The 21,061-nt window shown below is 39.2% G+C and overlaps 1 protein-coding gene across 3 annotated transcripts in view; it reads left to right on the top strand.

The window, feature by feature from the left end:
• The window catches only part of FBLN2 (fibulin 2), a 208,492-nt gene that overhangs the window by 173,789 nt on the left and 13,642 nt on the right, over positions 1-21,061 (top strand). For all 3 annotated transcript variants that reach the window (XM_042452149.1, XM_042452150.1, XM_042452151.1), the window contains 7 exons: positions 2,068-2,202; positions 9,618-9,755; positions 10,334-10,477; positions 16,105-16,233; positions 16,979-17,104; positions 20,363-20,479; positions 20,578-20,706. In XM_042452149.1, coding sequence (XP_042308083.1) covers positions 2,068-2,202; positions 9,618-9,755; positions 10,334-10,477; positions 16,105-16,233; positions 16,979-17,104; positions 20,363-20,479; positions 20,578-20,706 — 918 coding nt within the window. The remainder of the gene's footprint in view (positions 1-2,067; positions 2,203-9,617; positions 9,756-10,333; positions 10,478-16,104; positions 16,234-16,978; positions 17,105-20,362; positions 20,480-20,577; positions 20,707-21,061) is intronic.

Raw genomic sequence — 21,061 nt, 5'->3', positions numbered from 1 at the left:
TTCATCATATTGCATGGATAAATTCATGGAGGATAAAGACATCAGTGGGTATTAGTCAAGGAGACTATATATCACCTCCACTTACAATAGCAATATGCCTCTGTACTTCAGTTGCCAGGGAGTATGATATATTAATTTTGTTTTGTTTCTATTATCCCCCCCCCCCCAATAACTTGTTAGTAGATCAGTATATCTTAGGTATAAATCATATCTTTGATCACATTGCCACCCCTAAACAAAAAAAATTATCTGATCATATTCAAATAATCTTATTTTAAATGACACCAAACAGCTATGTTCTCTAGCAAAATACGGGTTATTTATTTTGGTAGGACTCACTTTGAGACCAAGCTAAACTTTTATATTTAGAAAATAAGGCAAAGTTAACCTTTATTATTTAGATCAAGACAAAGTTAGTAGCTTCATAGTAGACTCATGTACAGAATAATACAACAGGTATTTTCCTTCTAACAACATGGAAACTGTGCAGACTGCCCCTAAGGGGCAGCCTGCAGCCACCTCCAGCTGTGCCAGATTGGGGCCACAGCCCCAATCTTGCCTTTCCAGGATGCAAAAAGGAGTTGCAAAAAGTGGCTCCTTTTTGCAACCTGGAAAGGACATGATAGCCACAGCTCTAAGGAGCTCCTTTGGTACTGCGTTGTGTAAAAGCAGTGCCAGAGGAGCACCGCGATGCCATGCGTTGCATAGAGTCACACTGCCATGGAGGCAGTGTCAGGGCATGGGTTGTATGGATGCCACACCCGACTTCACCCCCAGGGCAGCTTTAATGACTTATCTGCACAGTGCCTTGGTAACAACTTTCCTATCAGATTTGTAAGATCAGGCATAGACAGCATCAGCTTTCCATTGTGATTCATAACATTTTCATTATTTCAGATGTGTAATCCATAGAGGCCTAGTGCCAGCCTCAAACAATAGTTAGCAACTATAGACCACCCAGTGATGCTGCAAATCATAAATCTGCATATTATAGTATCATAACCTTCAACACATTTTGCATCCTTTCCAAATATGTTTTGCTTATTTACTACTTGGTAATATTTATCAAATTTCATTCTTATATTCATGGCTTGTTTATTGTGCTTGGTACCTTGGCTCTCTTTTTATCATCTCCTTCAGATAGTTATGGTTTATTATTCCTGGCTTTAAAAATGTTACTGAGTGGGGTATTATTATTATTATTATTATTATTGTTATTATTATTATTATGCTTTATTTATATAGCACTGTAGAATTACACAGTGCTATACATACAAACAATAAAATACATAAAAGTAAACCTGCCCATGGCATACATTCTAAGAAATAATAGCATAATACATATTCAGAGAATCAGAGTCTCGTGCTTGGTTCTAGAATGCTCTTCTGACCGAATGATTATCAGATTCTGTTACTCCATACTGTGTGGGTAGACCAGGAACCTGACACAAGTGCAATATGCCCAGAACTATGTTCTCAAACATTAGTTGTCTTTCCAGATCCAGTTCTAAACTCCTGTTTGTATTCAGTAGTTGGTATGGCTTTTAATGAAGAGGGTTTTTTTCCCCTTGCTTGTGCCCTTCTCTGTGGCTTTTACTCCAGGTTGTTTTTGTCACTGCAGTTATGGATGTCCTTTGTGCCCTGTGGTGCCCAGTGATTGAGTCCCTCCAAAACTGTTTTAATGAACATGAAATCTGAATTTGATTTGCTGTCTTAACTAGTTTTATTCTGTGCATGATCTGCAAAGCTTGCTATCAAAGCTGTCCTAACTTCTGTGTCTAATCAGTTATTTACACCATGACCTTGATCAATGCATCATACAGTGCAAAATGAAAAGAAGTATATCTCATAACTTTCTACCTATAAAATGAAAGCATGTTATGCTAGTCTACTTTGGCAAGATGTGCTGAATATAGCACCATGTAAACCTTTCTTTTGGGGAAAAAATCTATTAAATATTTCATGTGGTTGATGTTTTGGTTTTGGCTTGCAGTGAACTTAAAAAGGTTCATTGCAGGCCAAAAGAGCTGTAGTGTATGATATGTTTACATCTGTTTCCTTTTTCAGATATTAATGAATGTGTAACAGATGCTCATACCTGTAAGAGAGGGGAACACTGCGTTAACACAATTGGATCCTTCACATGTCTTCAACAACTCAACTGCCAATCAGGTTATGAACTTAAGGATGGTGAATGTGTTGGTAAGGCCAGAACTTTACTTATTTTTGAACAAGTTTGATCAGCTATTTAAATGACTCATGCCCTCAGTTCATGTTTTATGAGTAATCCTATGTGTCAAGATCTTGAATTAAAACACATTTTTTTCACCAATTCAGTCTGTGATTTACTGTTTGGAACCATACCTGTAGAAAAATGACTAAACCAATTTGTACATATAGTCATAATTTTCACTTATGTTACTAATACTGCTACATTAGGGCTGTAGCCATGTAGGGTCCAAAACACACTGCAGAAATAATCCAGTTTGAGACTGCTTTAACTGTCCTGGCTCAATGCTAGGGAATTACAGCGCTGCGTATAATTACAGCGCTATAGAAATAAAGTTTAATAATAATAATAATAATAATAATAATAATAATAATTGTGGGAACTGTAGTTTTGTGAGACATTTAGTCTTCTCTGCCAGACCGCTCTAGTGTCACAATAAACTACAGTTCCAGGATTCCCTAGCATTGAGCCAGGGCAGTTAACTCAAACTGGATTATTTCAGCCAAGCATGGTTACAAAGCCCTCTGAAGATTCTCATGCCCAATGCACAAGGGGTCTAATGATGTAAGATGCATGAGGACATTAGAGGGTGGGGCTCACATGCCTGTCACATCCCCACTATTCCTTTAGCTCTCTGTGTATTTTGGGAAATGCATGAAAAGGACTATTTTAAAAAAATTACAAAGGTGTTATTTGCCCACTTTTTTAGAGACTGTTGGTGCTGTAGTCTCCTTTCTTGCCTAAGCCCTGCATGAGAGCATGTTGCTGCTGACATGCCAGGAGAAGATGATGTTCCATATACATTTCAGACTTTCAAATTCCTTGCTCCTCAGATAAATTCTGTCCCATATCATCGCTACCAGAGGTGGAAATCAAGCAGTGCTTAGATGTTGTTGGGCTGTATCTCCCATCAGCCATAGATAGCATAGCCAGTGGTGAAGAATGAAGGAATTACTGTTCAATAATATCACATGAATCGTGTCCTTGGTTTAGGTTTACTCTTTGACCTTGGCATATTTCTGTCATTTTTCACATCCCATCCCATCCCAGTTCCCCTTCCCCCTTCCCCTCAAAATGTCATTCTGCAGTAACACAATATGATTTTCTCCCCACCATCAGATTTACATCTGTAATTGTTATATAAAATATCAATTGCTTAATCCTATTGATATTTCTGCAGCAGAATCTGTGTTTCTGACAAGTCTGTTCCCCTAGCCTTCCTCATTCTGTCGTCTCTAAATATTATTTATGCTGCTTCTGTATGTTTTGGTTGTCTCTTAATAATCCATGCTTTTTTCATTAAGTGGGTCATTTTTATTTATTTATTTATATACCGCTATTCCAAAGATCATAGCGGTGAACAGCAAGTAAGCTAATTAGCAAGTAAGCTAATTTGCCCCCAACAGTCTGGGTACTCATTTTAGCGACCTCGGAAGGATGCAAGCCTGAGTCGAGCTTGGGCCCTTTTGCTGGTCTTGAACTCACAACCTTGTGGTCTTGAGTGAATGGCTGCAGTACAGGCATTTAACCACTGCGCCACCAGGGCTCCTTTTTGTGCATATTGTTCAAATTGTACATATTGTTTATCTTCATCCATCCATTGGCTAAATATCTTTGTATGAATTTTTGGATGCACACATTTTTCTATGCTTGTTGTTGTCATATGCATTCAAGTCATTTCCAGTTAGGGGAAACTTATCACAGGGTTTTCTGGGGCTGAAGGTGTGTGACTCACCCAAGATTAGTGGTTTCCATGGTTGGTTGGGGATTCAACTCCTGGTCCAACATTCAAACCACTACACTATGCTGGCTGTCTGTGAGGATTTTCACACTTGCCTGCATCGCTGCTAAAAACGTCCTCCAAACAGAGCTAAAAGGGAAAAGAAGCTGTGAAGATTCTAAGGCACTCAGATATAATTTCAGTGATATCCTCTACCCTGTAAAATAGTTACTTCTGTTCTTGCATGTGAGAAGTAGCACTGTTAGCAAATGGGGTAGAGACTAGAGGTGGAAATAAATTTCTGTTCTGAGCAGTTTGCCTTCGATACATCAGCAAGGCTTACAAGGTATTTACAAGAAATAAATTGTATGCAAAACAATGCATACATATAAAAATGTAACTGGCTAAGTTCTGCAAAACTGAGAAAAGATATATGCAGCAATGTCTTTGTCAACATGGAAAAGTTGAATAAATTAGATAAATTTTGGTAATAAACACATGACTTGGGGGGAGGAGGATATCAAAAATTTGCACAAACAGTGTGAGAAAACACCAGGTTGTATAATTCAATACAGAGCAGGAAGGAAATGCAAGTGGAAGTCAGAGCAGCTTGACAGAATCTCAAGAAAATCACTAAATCACATCACTACCCTATATTGCACATGGAAGCTCAGTCATAGGACTACCTGTGTCCTGACGCGGCCAAAAGGTCTTTGTGTGAAAGGAATCCAAATATCTGGGAGTAATTTACTTCTCTGGCAAGTTCAAATTCTCTCAGGAAATGGGATTTCTTCCTTCATTTTCTTCATTATATTTATTTAGTGGTCTGGACTGTATAGGTTATTTTGGAAGCTGTACATCTACTTTTCACATCCCCACCATATATTCAATCAGTGCTTGAAGGGGAATGTGATCATCTTGGCTGTCCCCAACCTGACCTCCATACAGTCTCAAGCCCTCCTTGACCTCTCTGCACTGGGAAGAATTTGAGGGTCTATACTCACAACTGAATACCATATATAAACATAGCCTTCGTCTATCTGTACACACCCTACATGTGTGTGTTTATATGCATGTATGTTCCCCTTTTAATATTCTTCTCCAGTTGCAGAGGTTGGGGCCAGTTGCAGGTTGGTTTTGAAGCCAATAGGGATGATCTCAGTGTATTCCATGTTTTGAATGAATTCATGGGGAAAGAATGGAGTTTTGAAGCATTTTTCCTACATTGAATTACTTGTTGTTACCTGCTATCCTGTCAACTTCAAATTACGGTGATCTTATGAATGGAAAACTCCCAGTCATCCTGTTATTAACAGCCTTGCCCAGGTTCTGCAAATTCAGGGTTTTGGCCTATCCACCTTGAATGGAGTCTTCCTTTTTTCTCACTGCCATCTACCTTGTTAGACTTTATTGTCTTTTCTAGCAGACCATGTCTTCATGTCCAAAGTGTGTCAGTCTCTGCTTAGTCATCTTTACTTCTAAGGAGAATTCAGGCTTTATTTGCTCTAGGAGCCATTTATTTGTCTTTTTAGCAGACCAGAGTATCCACAAAACTCTCCTCAAGCATCACATTTCAAATGAGTCAATTCAGCCGCCTCCATCAGTTCTCTTCCAATCAGCATCCTTCACTGTTCAGCTTTCAGAACCATACATAGAAATTGGAAATATGATGGCAGGGATAATTGTATATGTTTACACCTGTGAGCACAGCCTGGCCCTAGCTCTGTCCTGAGAGCTCCAGAAGAGGCTGTGGCTTTAGAAGACAACCAGGACCCAAACCTCCCAGCAACAGGGCCTTCTAGTACTGTGGACATGGAAGAGGAGGACAAGGAAGATCACATACCTACCTTTATCCAGAGAAGATCAAAGACCACCTGCATTCATGAGGGCTGATGATAAAAGCCTGAGAAGCACACCAGAGATTTTGTCAGAAGCTGAGGCCCTGTATAGACAGGCATTTTGTGCCGGCCTGTGGGCGAAGTAAGGGTGCAGCATCCTGACTCTGCCCCCAGGGTGTCATGATATTGTGCGATGTTCCAGATGGTGCATGGTGTCATGGCATGCCTCCGACGCTGCATCCAGATGATTGGAGATGATCTTGGAGATGTCTCATCTGCAAGGCCACCATGGGTCAAGATCAACTCAAGGAGCTGTTAACAACAACAGACAATTCTGATACTGGTTACCTTTGAAATACCTTTCCATTCTCAGCTTGTGCAGTATTATAATAACCTCTACATTAAGTGGACTAATCTATTCTTACTAGATTGCTTATCTAATCTATAATTTACAATACAAGTGAAGTTCTCCTATTTTTGCTTAAAACAGTTCCATTGTCTTTTAGTCTTTTTTGAAGCTTCATTATTATTGTTGTTGTTGTTGTTTATGGTGCTGTAAATGTACACAGTGCTGTACATACAAATGATTAAATCAATAAAAATAAAACCTGCCAATGGGGTACAATCTACAAAATACGTATAAAACAATAGGAAAAAATATAAAATAGAACTGGTTAAAATAAGCAGGCAACAACTGAAACATCAACATCAACTATCCAATCAAAAATCAAATAATCACACAGTGCCTGGGAAAACTTCCCTGAACAGGATAGTCTTCAACTCAGATGTAAAAGTGGTCAAAGAAGTGATGACCCGTGTTCATGGGGGAAGAAGGTTCCAGGAGTGAGGGTCAGCAAGTGAGAAGGGACGAATCCGGGACGGGGCAGAGAAAATCCTGGCCTGAGACAGCAGATCTTGACTACCAGAACGGAGGGTACGAGTGGGAATGTACGGAGAAAGAAGTTCAGATAAATAAAGAGGGGGCAGCCCATGCAGGATTTTAAAGGTCAACAACAGAATGTTACAGGTGTTACTGAATACGGAAGGGAAAGGGGAGCCAGTGAAGGGATGATAATAAAGGAAAAACATGGTCAAAGCGGTGAGCGGATGTAATAATGTGTGCCGCTGAATGGAAATTAAAGGACGAAGATGAGAGAGGAAGCCCTGCCAGAAGGAGGTTGCAGTAATCTACTCAGGACACCACCAGAGCATGGACCAGAGTCTTGGCAGTGGAGGTCGAGAGAAATGAACGGATTTTGGCAATGTTGTAAAGAAAGAATCTACAGGCTTTGGCTGTGGCCTGGATCTGGGAGATAAAAGACAGGGAGGAATCAAAAGTGAAACCAAGACTGCAGGCTTCCTGGACTGGTCGAATAGATGTGTTGTAGAAAGAAACAGAAAAGGAGTATTGAAGGGAGGACTTAGTGTGTCTTCTCTTTTAATAATCTTATTAATTTCTCCTTCTCTATTAAATCACATATCTTCATTATGCATTCTTCTTGATTGATATTTTCCAATATCTAGCATGTACTATGTTAATTGTTTTCAGTTTTAACTGATTTCTTCTGTAACCTGCCCTGGATCCCATTCTGGGAGAAAGTCAGCATATAAATAATAAAAAAATACTATATGACATGTCTGAGGATGTCTCCTGTAGTGTGATGGCAGCAGGATGGATCAAGACATTATGATTTTAAAGGAAGAATTGCCAGGGGTGCTCCATCAAACCCACCCAACTTAAGGTACATAGTACTCAAAGTGAGCCATGTTCTTTGTGCACAAAAGACTGTGTGTGTGTGTGTGTGTGTGTGTGTGTGAAATTAAATAATTAACAATTTGCTGCCCATTCCAAGATATCCAAATTCTGATTCCTGAGTTGTCTGCCTACCTCTTCCTAATGGTAGGACTCCCCAGGGATTGCAGGGATCAGCTCCTGACCTAAATCATTTAGTGCCTTCCAATGCTCTTATTTCTTACGAAATACTTTGAAAAATGTACCACATTGACTGTTTTGCAGGATGTGATTTATAAGGCATCTCACAGCTACATTTAATATGCTAGCTAATTTCAAATCTAGCATATTAAAAATTACAAAGCAGGTGCCTGAGTAGTCCCCAGATTTATGACTGGCTCCAGGCCTAAAATGCAAGCATCCCTATACTATGCAATGCCTGGTTACTTGCTTTCATTTCCATCCTTTTGTGTATTACCTTATAAGTCAATGAATATTAGCTATTAGTGGATGTTTCACTTTTTCCTGACAGAAAGACTTCACAGTTTGAGGAATGATAACATATAGTTCTTGCATTTATTAGCACAGTCATTGATTTCTACTTCCATGAATTTTGCTTTTAAAAATGGAATGTTTGGCTTCCTAGTTGGTTGTTGCCAAGTTCATAGGCAATCCAAGTAGAATGGAAAGGCCCACTGGCATAATTACACATGATCATCTGGCGCATGCTTCTCAGAGGGGCTGAATGCACAGGTCAGATACAACAGGCCAACCCCATTGTATTCTGCCCGCAGATCCAGCCCATGCCTACTCTAGCACTCACCTGCTCTGGTTCAGATGCCCACTCACCACTGCACTGTGGCACTGCTGCCACTGACTTGCCCACTGTGACACTCCTGCCATGGCTTCACCAATATGGCCAGGTTCCCCTTTCTAACATCACAGGCTGCAACTGGGGCTGCATAAAGAAGGGCATCAGTGGTGGCAGGTAAGGCAGCATGCAGCTTCCTAAACTATTGGTTGTTACGGTGGGGTTTTGGGGAGACTCTGCCACAAACAGCTAGTTATTTAAAACCAGGCTAAGGTGGGTTGGGCCAGGGTCAGGATAGATCTGCTGAAATGGTGTTGGTCTACCATGATTGAGATTTCCTGCATGGCAGGGGGTTGGACTGGATGGCCCTTGTGATCTCTTCCAACTCTATGATTCTATACCTGTTCTCTGATCAGTGCTGTTCGCCTGCATCATCTGAACAGGATGACACCAGGCCGGGGTGTGTGTGGGGGGTGAACAGGCCTTTTGGCCCATGTGTACAGCCCCAGAGTCATCAGAATCAAGGTACTGTACTATGGGAAAGATGCTGGAAATACAGGTGATTTCCTAAGCCACAACTCCCATAGTCCCTTGGTTCTGATGACCCCGTAGAGATGTTGAAGAAATAGATGGCACTATATAGAGCCAACCTACATCTGGAGCTGCATGATGGATGATCTCCTCCTCCTATGGCAGTAGCAGGGGCACCCAGATGCAGTGTACGACTAAAGTTACCTGGTAGCATTCACTATCTTCACCACTCTTCCACTTATGCAAGGAGGTCTCCCTTACACACTCACCAAGGCAGTCAAACACTGTTGTGGGTTCCCTGAGGGATTTGACACCATAGAGTCCTGACCTGTATTTCTTTAAATAGCCTCTGCATGGCTTCTTTAACATTATGTGAAAAAATACATTAAATTTTAGTGTATTTAGAAAAGAGAATGGGCTACATATAAGTTCCTTCACATTTATACCTGTGACACAGGGAGGAGAAAATAAGTCACAATGGAGCTGGGTTAACCAATTAAATATTACTGTTGAAAACAATCTCATGTATTGTTGTAAAATATATTACCAGTGCATGCTGATGATGTATATAAATGTAGCATCTCATTGTGAAGTCATCCTTTGAAAGTTCACACATTTTTATTTTTATTTATATTCCTTTTTTGTGGGGGCAGCTTACAATATGTGCATGAATAAATTTAGGAGGAACTCAGTCATTACAAGAGAATTAGAAAAGCAATATCTAAATTAATTGGCTTTTTAATCTTATTTTAAAGACATTGATGAATGTGAAAGAAAAACTCACAGCTGCAAGATAAACTTTGTATGTCAAAATACAAAAGGATCATTCTACTGTGAATCAAAGCAACGGTGCATGGATGGATTTTTACAAGATCCAGAGGGTAATTGTGTCGGTGAGTTTAACTTGAACAATATATTGCTAGATGAATGAGTTGCTGATACTTTAGTATTACAGTCCATCCTCGCCTTACGTGGGGGATCCGTTCCGGATCCCTCCACGTAAGGCGAATTTCGCCTATGCTCGAGCCCCATTGGAAACAATGGGGCTCGTGCGCGGCGGCGCAACAGGCGCGCACACCCATTCAATTGAATGGGACGCACCGCCCCTTCCGCCCCGCGCGCACCCCGCGGCTTGAGCGCGTATGCTCAAGGCCGCGTATGGCGCGCCCGCGTACGGCGCGGGCACACTGTACCTATATTTGATCACGTTTAATAGCCTTTAATGTTCCAATAATTTCTTCCTTTAAATCTCATTTCCTTTTTTAAAAAATATAATTAAAATAAAATTATAGATTGGATTTACATAACGTTAAATTTCTAAATGTTGACTTAATAGATTCTCATCAGCCAGGGATTTATTGCACAATAAATCAAAGCCAAATTAATGGGAAAGAAAGAACAGATGGAAGATGGGTTGCAGATTAATATGATACTGAATCACTGATATATTAATATATGATTTCTTCCACAGATATTAATGAATGTACATCACTTTCTGAGCCATGTAAGGCTGGCTTCAACTGTATCAATACAGTTGGGTCTTATACATGCCAGCGGAATCTCTTAATATGCAGCAGAGGGTATCATTCAAGTGAAGATGGGACCAGATGTGTTGGTACGACTCCGATTAAGGAACCTAGCTGCTTATTTGATTGAGCTGAATGCATCTGCAAATTCTAATACCTAAATTAAAATATTGTTTTGAAACTCTTTTGTACATAATGTATATATCACATAGCCATCAGTATATTGAAGGATTTGTTCCAAATGCATTTAATGCTACTGAAGTATAAATGTTATTCTATCTTGTGTTGGATTACTTTTGCAGCCACCAAAAGGAAGCTAATGTTGTACAGATAATATGCAGCAAGTCTAAGGATGTATGAATTATTCCTGCTTCCACTTTAGACTGTCATAGTGTCCAGATCCAAAATGGCAATTGATGTATCTTAGGCAGTGCAGGTTTCTTGATTACCTGAACATCATGTTTGTCTGTACAGGACAGAAGAGCAGGCTCTTTTTTGGAAGTGTTAGCACTCGGTGAAAGGACAAGTTACTCTTCATTTTTTTAAACAAAAATGTTGCCACTTGTTCCTATTAACAAAATAACCCTTAATAATTCTTCAAAGCTCTTTTCAGCTTGTCAGGGTATAGAAAAGAAATTAACTTTGTTTATAAAATGTTCTGACTATACAAAAGTGAATATACAAAAGGCAATTCTGTGTGTTGTAAAACAAATGGATTCACTATGATATGGTGATTTTGACAGTAACTACAATTGCTGGATTTAGGATAGATCTTCAACATTATTTTATTTCCAGAATCCTTCTCCTGGACCTCTTGGTACCTTTGACTTTGGAATGCTTCGGGGTTGGTGGGCCTGGGGGTGCAGTATTGTAGGCCTGGTCCAGTCGGGCGCAATAGGATGCCCTTGTCACGTGCAAGGGGTGGCACTTCTAGACACCCGTCGCCCATGATGAGGGCGTCAAAATGGCAGCACCCTGTACAGATGGGCTCCACTATCATTAAGTGACGAACGCCTAGCGTCCGCACGTCACGATGCCATTATGACGTTGCGAGTGCGCCATTGGTGCCCTGCAGCATCATAATCGCACTGCAAGAAGAGCCCGCTTTTTCAGGTTCTTTTTGGTCCATGGGGAAGTCCCGTGGTCTGGAGGCTGTGGCTTCCCCAAGAACCAAAGCTAGGCGCGGGGAGACCATCCTTTTTGTCCTACACCGTAGTGATTCTTTTCTTCTGAGTTAGATCCAGATACACACATACACATATGCTGGGAACTATGGATTGAGCATGTTTTATAGCAAAGAGAGGCCACCTTCTGTTCTGCAATGAAGGCTGCCATCGTATTTTTCAAGAGCATGTGCATGTGTGTATGTGTTCATATTTCTCATTTTGAGACAAGGCCAAAGGTGTGGTTGAAATGGTTGGGAAATGAAAGAGGTAGTAGCTGATCTGTCAGGCAAAATAATCCATTTGCAAGGCAGATGCTGAACAACATCCAATCACACACCAACACACATTCACAAGGTGTAACAAGGAAAGAAGCAAACTTTGTGTTCTTTGGAAAATATAGAAAAGTGGCTAGTTACAAATTACTTTTGCATAATCAAACACATGATGCAATGGAGATGAAAAAGAGAAAAAAGAAAATGGCTACAAGGTTACAGTGATGCAAGAAGAGAATGGGGGTGGTAAAACAAGCAGAGCCACCATTATGCAAAAAGCTTGATAAAGCTTCTAACAGAAAGCAGGGCTTTATAAAGTGGGAAAAAAAATCCCAATTTAACCCATTAAAATACCAGACTTAAATATTTGTAAGGTATAGTACTCAAAAGCCATGTTGCATTCTTGGCACATACAAATCCCCTTCTTATAGTCTAAATATTCTAATATGATTTCATTAAATTAGAAAGGAACATAAACAACAAAACCAGAAGATGTATTCATTCTAATTACCACCCTCCCCAACCTCCATTTCACTACTACATCCCTTCTTTTTATATGAGATATGGACAATTAGGTTTTCAACTGAGTTAACTTATGTTAATAGAAATAGATCATCTGGACAAGTCTCTGCAGTAGAACTGTGTGGTCACTTCTTTTAGTTTAGAAAATTCATCTTCCCAGTAATGTTCTTTCCCTCTAATTCACTAGATTGGTTAGCAGCACTTTCCTCTTGTATTTAATTGAAAAATACAGTAGTTATCATGAAATATGGTGCACCTCTGACTGAATAATGTTCTGGACCTAATTAAAGGCAGGACACAGTGGAACACACAATTTCACAGAAACTAATCAAAAGGCTGAACAAATGAATTAATGGCAACTAAAGTTGCTAATTTGCAGATTTAAATCTGTATTAAAATTAACTTTGTAATGCTTGCTGTGATGCAAGGCAGAGAAGCCAAGAGACAGCACTTTAGTGAAGCTCTTGATCTTTTCTTTTTATTGATTCATATTTCTTAGGGTTACTTAAAATGGGTTGGATTAAAAAATAAATGAAGCAGTCAGGAAATATGTGTAACTAAATTCAGCTTCACCCCTCAAATTTAATACTGTCATAAAGGGGTGTCACTAGGGGGGTGCAGGGGGTTCATATTGCACTTGGTGCAATCCCAGAACATCTGGTAGAGTAGTTGTTTGACATCCATCTTAACCCCCCCCCCCCCCCGACCCCCCCTGACACCAGCCAGGATGCTTTGCAAATGGGGGAGAATTACCCCATTGCAGAATGTTGACCCACTTTCCCTTCCTGGGAGTCTGCTGGCTCACTTCTCCAGCCACCTGTGTCTTTCTGTTTCAGGCCAGATGGAGAGGTGAGGCAGAGGGAGGGAAGGGGGACAAGGACATCCACAGGTTAGCTTGCCCACCTGTCCAGCTGCCTGGGTCTCTCCATGGCTGGCTGAGCAGGTTGGTGAGGCTGATGGGGTAGGACATCCACTGTTGCTGCCACTAGCCCACACCAGGTAATGCTAACCCTAGTGATACCACTGTTGTGATAAGACTTCAGATGACTTCTTTCCTGCACCTATACCTATTCAGACTTTACTCTTGTTTAGAACCAAGTATGAGATTATCTGAAGTGAAATAAGATGATTAAAAGAGCCAAATGTTTAAAGAAGGATCCTTTTGTTTGTTCATTGATGTTGGAGGCAGTGTTTACATGTATGTCCCTATTCCACAACTCCCTTTTAGTCCTCATGTGTTAAGGCAAATACCCAAATAGGAACCTTGGATATCTAGTATCCAAAAGCAATCAAAACACATGAGGAGATTTTGTTCCACCTACATTTGGAGGCTCTCTTTGACCTGGAAGCTAGCTGAGCTAATATTCTTACACTCATTCCAGGGTAAAAGACATATAAAAGACATTATAGAAGCCAACTCTCTTCGTTAGCAGTTAAACTAGACCAGAGTCACTACTCTACAATGATTTTACATTTAGAGGAGCAAATATTCCTGCTAAACATCAAAGCATGCACATCTAAGCACAAAGTCTATGCATACCTTTCTTATTTAATGCAGGAGACTTTTCAATTTCTTTGTTCACTTTCCTAACAATATTGCATCCTAGTATCAGGCAAAGTGAGCTCATTGGCACATAAGAGGTTTTCAACAACTCAGAAGAAAAGAACAGTATTAAAGATCAAAGAGATCTTGTTTCTTTCACTAGAGAGAATGAAAGAGACACCTTCCCCTTTGTATCATATGCTCCATTAGCACTAGCAGTGACTCTCAGTCTCTAACAAGGTTCCAGTATAGCTATTGACCTAATGTTTGATGTGTCAGTCTTTTTTTTTTTAAATGAAACTGCAAATTATTTTGATCACATATAACTCAAATAAAGGGAAGACTTACACAAGCTTGGATCAGAATAGAGGATTCTTATCACACCACAGCCTAATGCCAAGAGTTAGCTCTTGCTAGAGTAGAACCACTGAATCAGTTCAACAATTGATTGAATGTGGATTAACCAGCAGAATTCCAACCTATATGAGCCAGTTTACCCAATGACTGGATATTTCTGTTCTTAGCCATGACTTTGTGAACAGCTATTGTTAACAACGTAATTGTTAAGGCCCAAGATCCTATGGTGGCTGGCATCTTCTTAGTGAGTTACGTTAATGAGTTACTTATGGTATTGTAACCCACTTGTTTGGTCAGAGGTGTACAATGACCAAAAGTCCCCTCTGAACCTACCTTTTAAGTGACACAGTCCTCCCCAAAAACAAATCATATCACTGGAGAGCAGTAAGATCACCCCAATCTCCAACAACACTGAAGTGACCATATGAGGGTGGGCTGTGTCACTTAAAAAGTACTGATAAATGTAACTGTGTGCCAGTGCTTTCCATTCTGGCATCCAACACAATGGAATCAGGATAATTACAGAGGTTTTCTCAGATTCATAGATCAGACTTTTAGGGTTCATTGGAGGAGTTTAAGGGGGAGAGAGGCTGCTATTTCTGGGGGTGGGGAGTGAGATCCAGCATACGTACACTACTGTACAGTGCTTTCTCTGACCTTGCTATCTTTCCAATGACTCTCCAATCGCATGTACAGTTGATACAAGCAATATTCTGGATAATGCTTTATGCTTCTGATGAAGTGGGTCATAAATTTATGAACATATTTTCAAGAATGCATTTGTTAGTCTTTCAGATATCCTTGGACTCAGTTGTTCTTAAATTAACATGGCTCTAGCTTTAGAAATTCTGTAAGTTTTTTCATTGATGAGCCAAGATGGTCAGTTGCTAAAGGACAGATGATTCTAGTCATCCACTACCAAACAGTGGTCAGAGGGATATCTTTCTTAAAGGCCAGCTTAAAACTGGAAACTAGAAAATAATCATAAACATAATAATCATAAAAATAAACAAAGAAGACATGACAGGCTGGGTGGTATGACTTCTCACTGTTTTAGTCCTGATAATATATTTTGAAGAGATATTCTATGATAAACAGTGGTATTTCAAAAATTAATGTATAAATATCTTCCATTAGAAACTGCAAATCAAATTTAATAATTATGACTAATTCTAAATATTAAATTTGGTTAATGTCTATTATTCAAGGGCGATATTGTCCTTCTGGTTATGAAATCATAGAATCATAGACCACAAGGGCTATCCAGTCCAACCCCCTGCCATGCAGGAACACTAATCAAAGCACCCCCAACAGATGGCCATCTAGCCCCTGTTTAAAAACTTTCCAAGAAGGACAATTCACCACACTCCAAGGCAACATATTTCACTGTCAAACAGCTCTCACCATCAGGAAGTTCTTCCTAAGGTTGAGATGGAATCTCTTTTCCTGTACTTTGAATCCATTGCTCCTTGTCCTAGTCTCTGGAACCAACCTGTTCCCTCTTCAATATGACATCCCTTTAAATATTTAAACATGACTATCATGTTCCCTCTTAACCTTCTGTTTTGTTAGGAGGGCCTTGCCAACTGCATTTTCATTCATTTTTAAACCACTATGTGGGTCCATGGAGAAAGATGTAACAGCATGAAACCAGCTTTTGTAAAGGGGGAGTAGGATCACTCAGCCCTTTTCCCAGAAGAGGCAGGAAAAAGTTAGGAGTGCTTTTGGTCCATTTTGACTCTCATGGTGTAAAGCTTCTTCATTGAATACAGCAGACTACAAACTGTGATATTCAATGAGTGACCAGCAGCTTGGCCCACTGCAGTGAGAGTAATTGCTACTATTTGCTTCTGCAGATGTTGATGAATGTCAGACTGGCATTCATCGCTGTGGAGAGGGACAGATTTGTCACAATCTACCTGGAGCTTACCGCTGTGACTGCAAGATGGGATATCAGTATGATTCATTCAGCAGAACTTGCATTGGTATGTATAGCACAGGAAGAGATTATATTGCTGATTGATGAGACATAGACTCAGGCTAGTATTTACGTGCTGTTGTTTCCAGCACAATTTATTAATTCTCTAATGCTAAAGCTTGAAGAAAGAGATAATAGAATTGCTTTATACACAAACACCAGCTTGGCTGTTCATCAGACATGCTATTAAGAAAATCTCCCAATTTTTTTTCCAATGTGAGCATTGATTGGAGTCAATCTAGTCCTTTAGTACTTCTTTGTAAGTTAAAAACCGCTCTGCTATACAGGCTACACACACACACACACACACTTTTTTGTGTAGAGCACAAAGACAGGTAGATATATAGATAGTATCATCATATTTTCTAATAAAATTGATAGTAATTGGTAATGAGGCTATCAAGTACAGTTCTTAGTAAATGTGCAGTTTTGTGTCATGAATCCTCTTTATGTCCAGCTCTTTTCAGTTTAATTTTCATATTCACATGAAAACTTGTGTTTTCTCATTGGAAAAAATATATATCCATGAATATCTGAGGAAATGGAGGCCAAATGCACCAAAAGAAAAAGACTGTACATTCCTAATTATAACACTTCTATACTTCTTCCTTTGTTGATACTAATTAGAGTGAGGAAGTACAGTATCTAAGATTGATGCCATTGTACAACTAATCCCCAACATATTTGCCATTCCTTTTCCTTCTATCTCTTAAATATGTTTTATGTTCACCCCGATACTTTCTTCATGGCAGATATAAATGAATGTTGGAATTATCCAGGCCGACTGTGTCAACACTCATGTGAAAATACTCCTGGGTCCTATCATTGTTCCTGTTCTTCTGGTTTTCGTTTGGCGTATGATGGGAAACACTGTGAAGGTATCTTACTACTAACTCTTTTGAAGACAAATGTATTAAAAGTAATGCATATACATAGACTATTTTTATAGTTGCAATATGAACAATTTGTGTTTTATATGCAGCAACACCACAATCCAACTCAGAAATCTGTGGCTCTACATGTATTTAACCAACATAAATTATCTACATTTATCTGTGCTGGAAAGAAGATGATTGCATGAAATGTAGTGATGACATCAAACTTTACTGTTGGGTGGAGAGGCTGACATGAAGTTAGTTGTGCCAGAACATTGACAGTGAAGCAAATTCAAAGGCTTATTCATCTTTGAATTAAAATCAATTTAGTGTATCCAGAGCCACATTCAAATGTGCAACCCATCCAGTGAGCAATATATTTGCAGAAGAAACTTTACATGTGTGAATCACTTTAGTTGGATCTGGCCAAATAATTCTGTCTGCTTTTCTAATGGTTAGTTTCTTCTGTTCTATAGTCACAATTATCTTATTAAGACTTTTCCTGATCATAATTAAATATTATTGACCCATGATTCCATTCTGTTCTGTTTTACAAGAATAAATCATTAAAAAACAAAACCCACAACAGCTTAAAGTGAGGCTGAATAGAATCTAACCAGCAACTTCAAAAGAAAACTGAAATGGAAAATCACAAACAGTGCAATCCTTTGAATGTCTACTGAGAAGTCTGTTTAAATTCAATGAGGAATTAGGAATGTACATTCTTGGAGATCAAATTAAGATTTATTCTCTTTATTTCATGGAACGGAGTTACTATGCTAATTACATTAAAATTCAAATTATATATTCACTTGCATCCACTTGAACAACTCATACAATTACTGTTAAACAATGCTTATTGCTATATGAACAAGTGAGGCACATGTCTTTATTTGGAAAAAAAAAATTGAAAATGATTGAAAAACGTGTTCCTTGAGTGTTGGGAGATCCTGATGAGAAGTATCCTGGATTGACAAGAATCCCTATAGTCCCAGTTGTTAGACTTCTTGGCTGTCCATGATATCCTCAGCACTCTTCTCCAGCACCACATTTAGAATTAACTGATTTTTTTCCTATCCACTTTCTTAACTCTCCAGTGCTCACATCCATACATCGTAAAAGGGAATACAGTGGCCTGCATGGTTTTAACTTTCATGCTCAGTTGCATATCTTAACATTTTAGGATCTTTTTTAGTTCTTTCATAGCTGCCCTCCATATTCTTAGTCTTCTGATGATGACTAGATTCCAGTCCCCACTCTGATTGATGATTTATCCTAGGTATGAGAACTATTTTACTATTTCTGTTTTTTCATTACCTATGCTAAATTTGTGTAAAAAATCCTCCATGGTCATTATTTTTGTTTTCTTTATGTTCAACAATAGCCCTGCCTTTGCACTTTCTTCCTTGATCTTCCTTGGTAGTTGCTGTAGGTCTGTGATGTTTACTGCTAGTAGTATTGTGTCATCTGCATACCTTAGATCAGGGGTTCCTAACTTGTGCTCCGAAGAGCCCTTAGGGCTCCGTGTGCATTTCCCAGGTGCTCTTTGGCCACTCCAGGAAAATGAAAGAAATAAAAATTGAATGAAATTAAAGAATAAGAATATAATTGTATATATACGCCTAAACACCATTAATTCTTAGGGGCTCCACCATAGAAATAAGGGCTCTGCAAGTCAAAAGGTTTGGAAACTTTTGCCTTAGATTGTTGATATTTCTTATTCCCATTTTCACTCCTCCTCCTTCTGTGTTCAAGCCTGCTTTTTGGATATGTTCTGCTTCTGAACATAGTTGAACAGGGAGGGTGAAAGGATATAGCCTTGCCTGATCCCTTTTGCCAACTGGGAACCATTCTGTTGCTCTGTGTTCTGTCCTGACAGTACCTTCTTATCTTAAGTACATATTTCTCATTAAGACTTTCAGATGTGTTGGTACTCCCATGTCTTTAAGGGCATTTCATAGCCTTTCATCATCTGTGCAGTCAAAGGCTTTGCTATAGTATAAAGCACATGCTGATTTCCTTGGTGCACTCCATAAGCCACCATTTGTTTGTAATGTAGTTGCTAGTGCTTCTTCATTTCCTGAATCCAGCTTGAACCTCTGGGACTTCTCTGTCCACGTATGGTTGTTGTCTGTGTTGTAGATGCATTATAGTAATGGCATGTAAAATGCTGTTTCATGCACAGAAAATTCTGTTTTGTTCAAGAAATACTGTATGTGAAGTTTGCATACAGCAGTCTCAAACTGTAAATAGTGTTTGCAGTAAGAGGAAGATTGCTAAAATTATTTGTTGTTACCTTGGAGAAGAAAATTTGGAAAGGATTACATCCTGGCCATATGGTAGTGATCATCTACAATTGGTATCTTCTACCAATTGTAAGTTCAATGACAGAAACAGTAAGTTCAATGACAGAAACATTTGCTTTATTTTAATAATTTATTTCATTTATATCCTGCCTTTCTCCCAAAGCAAGACCCTTGGTAGCTTACATTAAACGTTAAAGCAAAATACAATTAAAACGAAACATAAAATGTATAGTACAAAAGTTCAAAAACTATTAAAGAAAAGAATTCTATTAAAACATCAATTTAAAGCATTTTAAAATAGGTTTAAAACATGTTAAATATAAAAGTACAGCATACCCCATTCAAAAAGACCTTTTTGTCACAACTGCTTAAAAGTCAAAGGCTTCTCAAAAATAAAAGATTTTTGCCTTTGGGCAAAAAGAAAGCAGATATGGGGCACCCTGGCCTCCTGAGGGAGGGAATTCTGTAGCCTGGGATCAGTTGCCAGGAAGAGTCTCTCACTTGTTCCCACCAAATGCACCTATGACAGTGATAGGACCAAGAGAAAGATGTCCCCTGAAGATCATAAAACTTGCAAAGACTCATTTAAATACAATCTTTCAGATTGTTTGGACCCAAGCCATATAGGGCTTTCTAGGTTATTACCAGCCCTTTGAATTCTATCTAGAAATAGACTGGTAATAAATGGATCTGTTGCAACATGGGAGTGTAACCAGCCTGGGTCACCACTCTAGCTGGAACATTTTAAGTCTACTGATGTTTTGGAACTGTTTCCAAAGGCAATCGTATGTAAAGTGTGTTGCAGTTTTCCAAACACATGCGACCAAGGGATGTGTTACTGGGGTTAGATCTGACCTCTCTAGGAATGGGTGCAGCTGATACATTAGCTTTAACTGGGCAATGACAGTGGTTGAACTGATTGTATATGATTTCTATATCCACTTTTTTTGTACAGATGTTAATGAATGTGACAACAATCCATGCAGTCAGGAATGTGCTAATATTTATGGTTCCTATCAGTGTTACTGCAGGCAAGGCTATCAGTTAGCAGAAGATGGTCATTCTTGTAAAGGTATGCACTGGAAATTTCCAATGTAAATACCCTTAGACAATCCTGTTGGGAGAATAACTTGAGCTGTGCTTACATGTTTGTCATTGTCATTGTTCCAGATATTGATGAATGTGCCCAAAGTGCAGGTATTCTGTGCACTTTCCGTTGCCTCAATGTGCCTGGAAGTTATCAATGTGCTTGTCCTGACCAAGGCTATACAATGTCAGCAAATGGAAGGACCTGTCGAGGTAAGAAGGAAATTAAGGTGCTTCCATCGCCTTAATTGTTGACTTATGCACTCTTACCATATTGGCACCTAATATAGTGGAAACTCTAGAAAAAATAGGGTATGAAAGGTAACGTTTCTCATGTGTGTGCAAGAATGCAGGCAACTGTTTTGCTTGTTCTACTGGTCAAGACAATTTTCCTTCATAGTGCTATGTGAGATGATGTAAGCAGGGGAAAGGGGAGACAGAATATTTGTGTAGACATTTGCATTCTGTTGCATCACTGGTGATATTATAGGTGTTCCAGTGAAGATCCAGATTAATCATTGATATGCAGGTTAGGCATATATTTAGCCTGCAGTCTTAGAGTATACAC

Source organism: Sceloporus undulatus, chromosome 2 (assembly GCF_019175285.1).
Source record: "Sceloporus undulatus isolate JIND9_A2432 ecotype Alabama chromosome 2, SceUnd_v1.1, whole genome shotgun sequence".
Lineage (NCBI taxonomy): Eukaryota > Metazoa > Chordata > Lepidosauria > Squamata > Phrynosomatidae > Sceloporus > Sceloporus undulatus.
The sequence above is the reverse complement of the archived record's forward strand: the minus strand, read 5'-3'. Positions and strand labels throughout refer to the sequence as shown.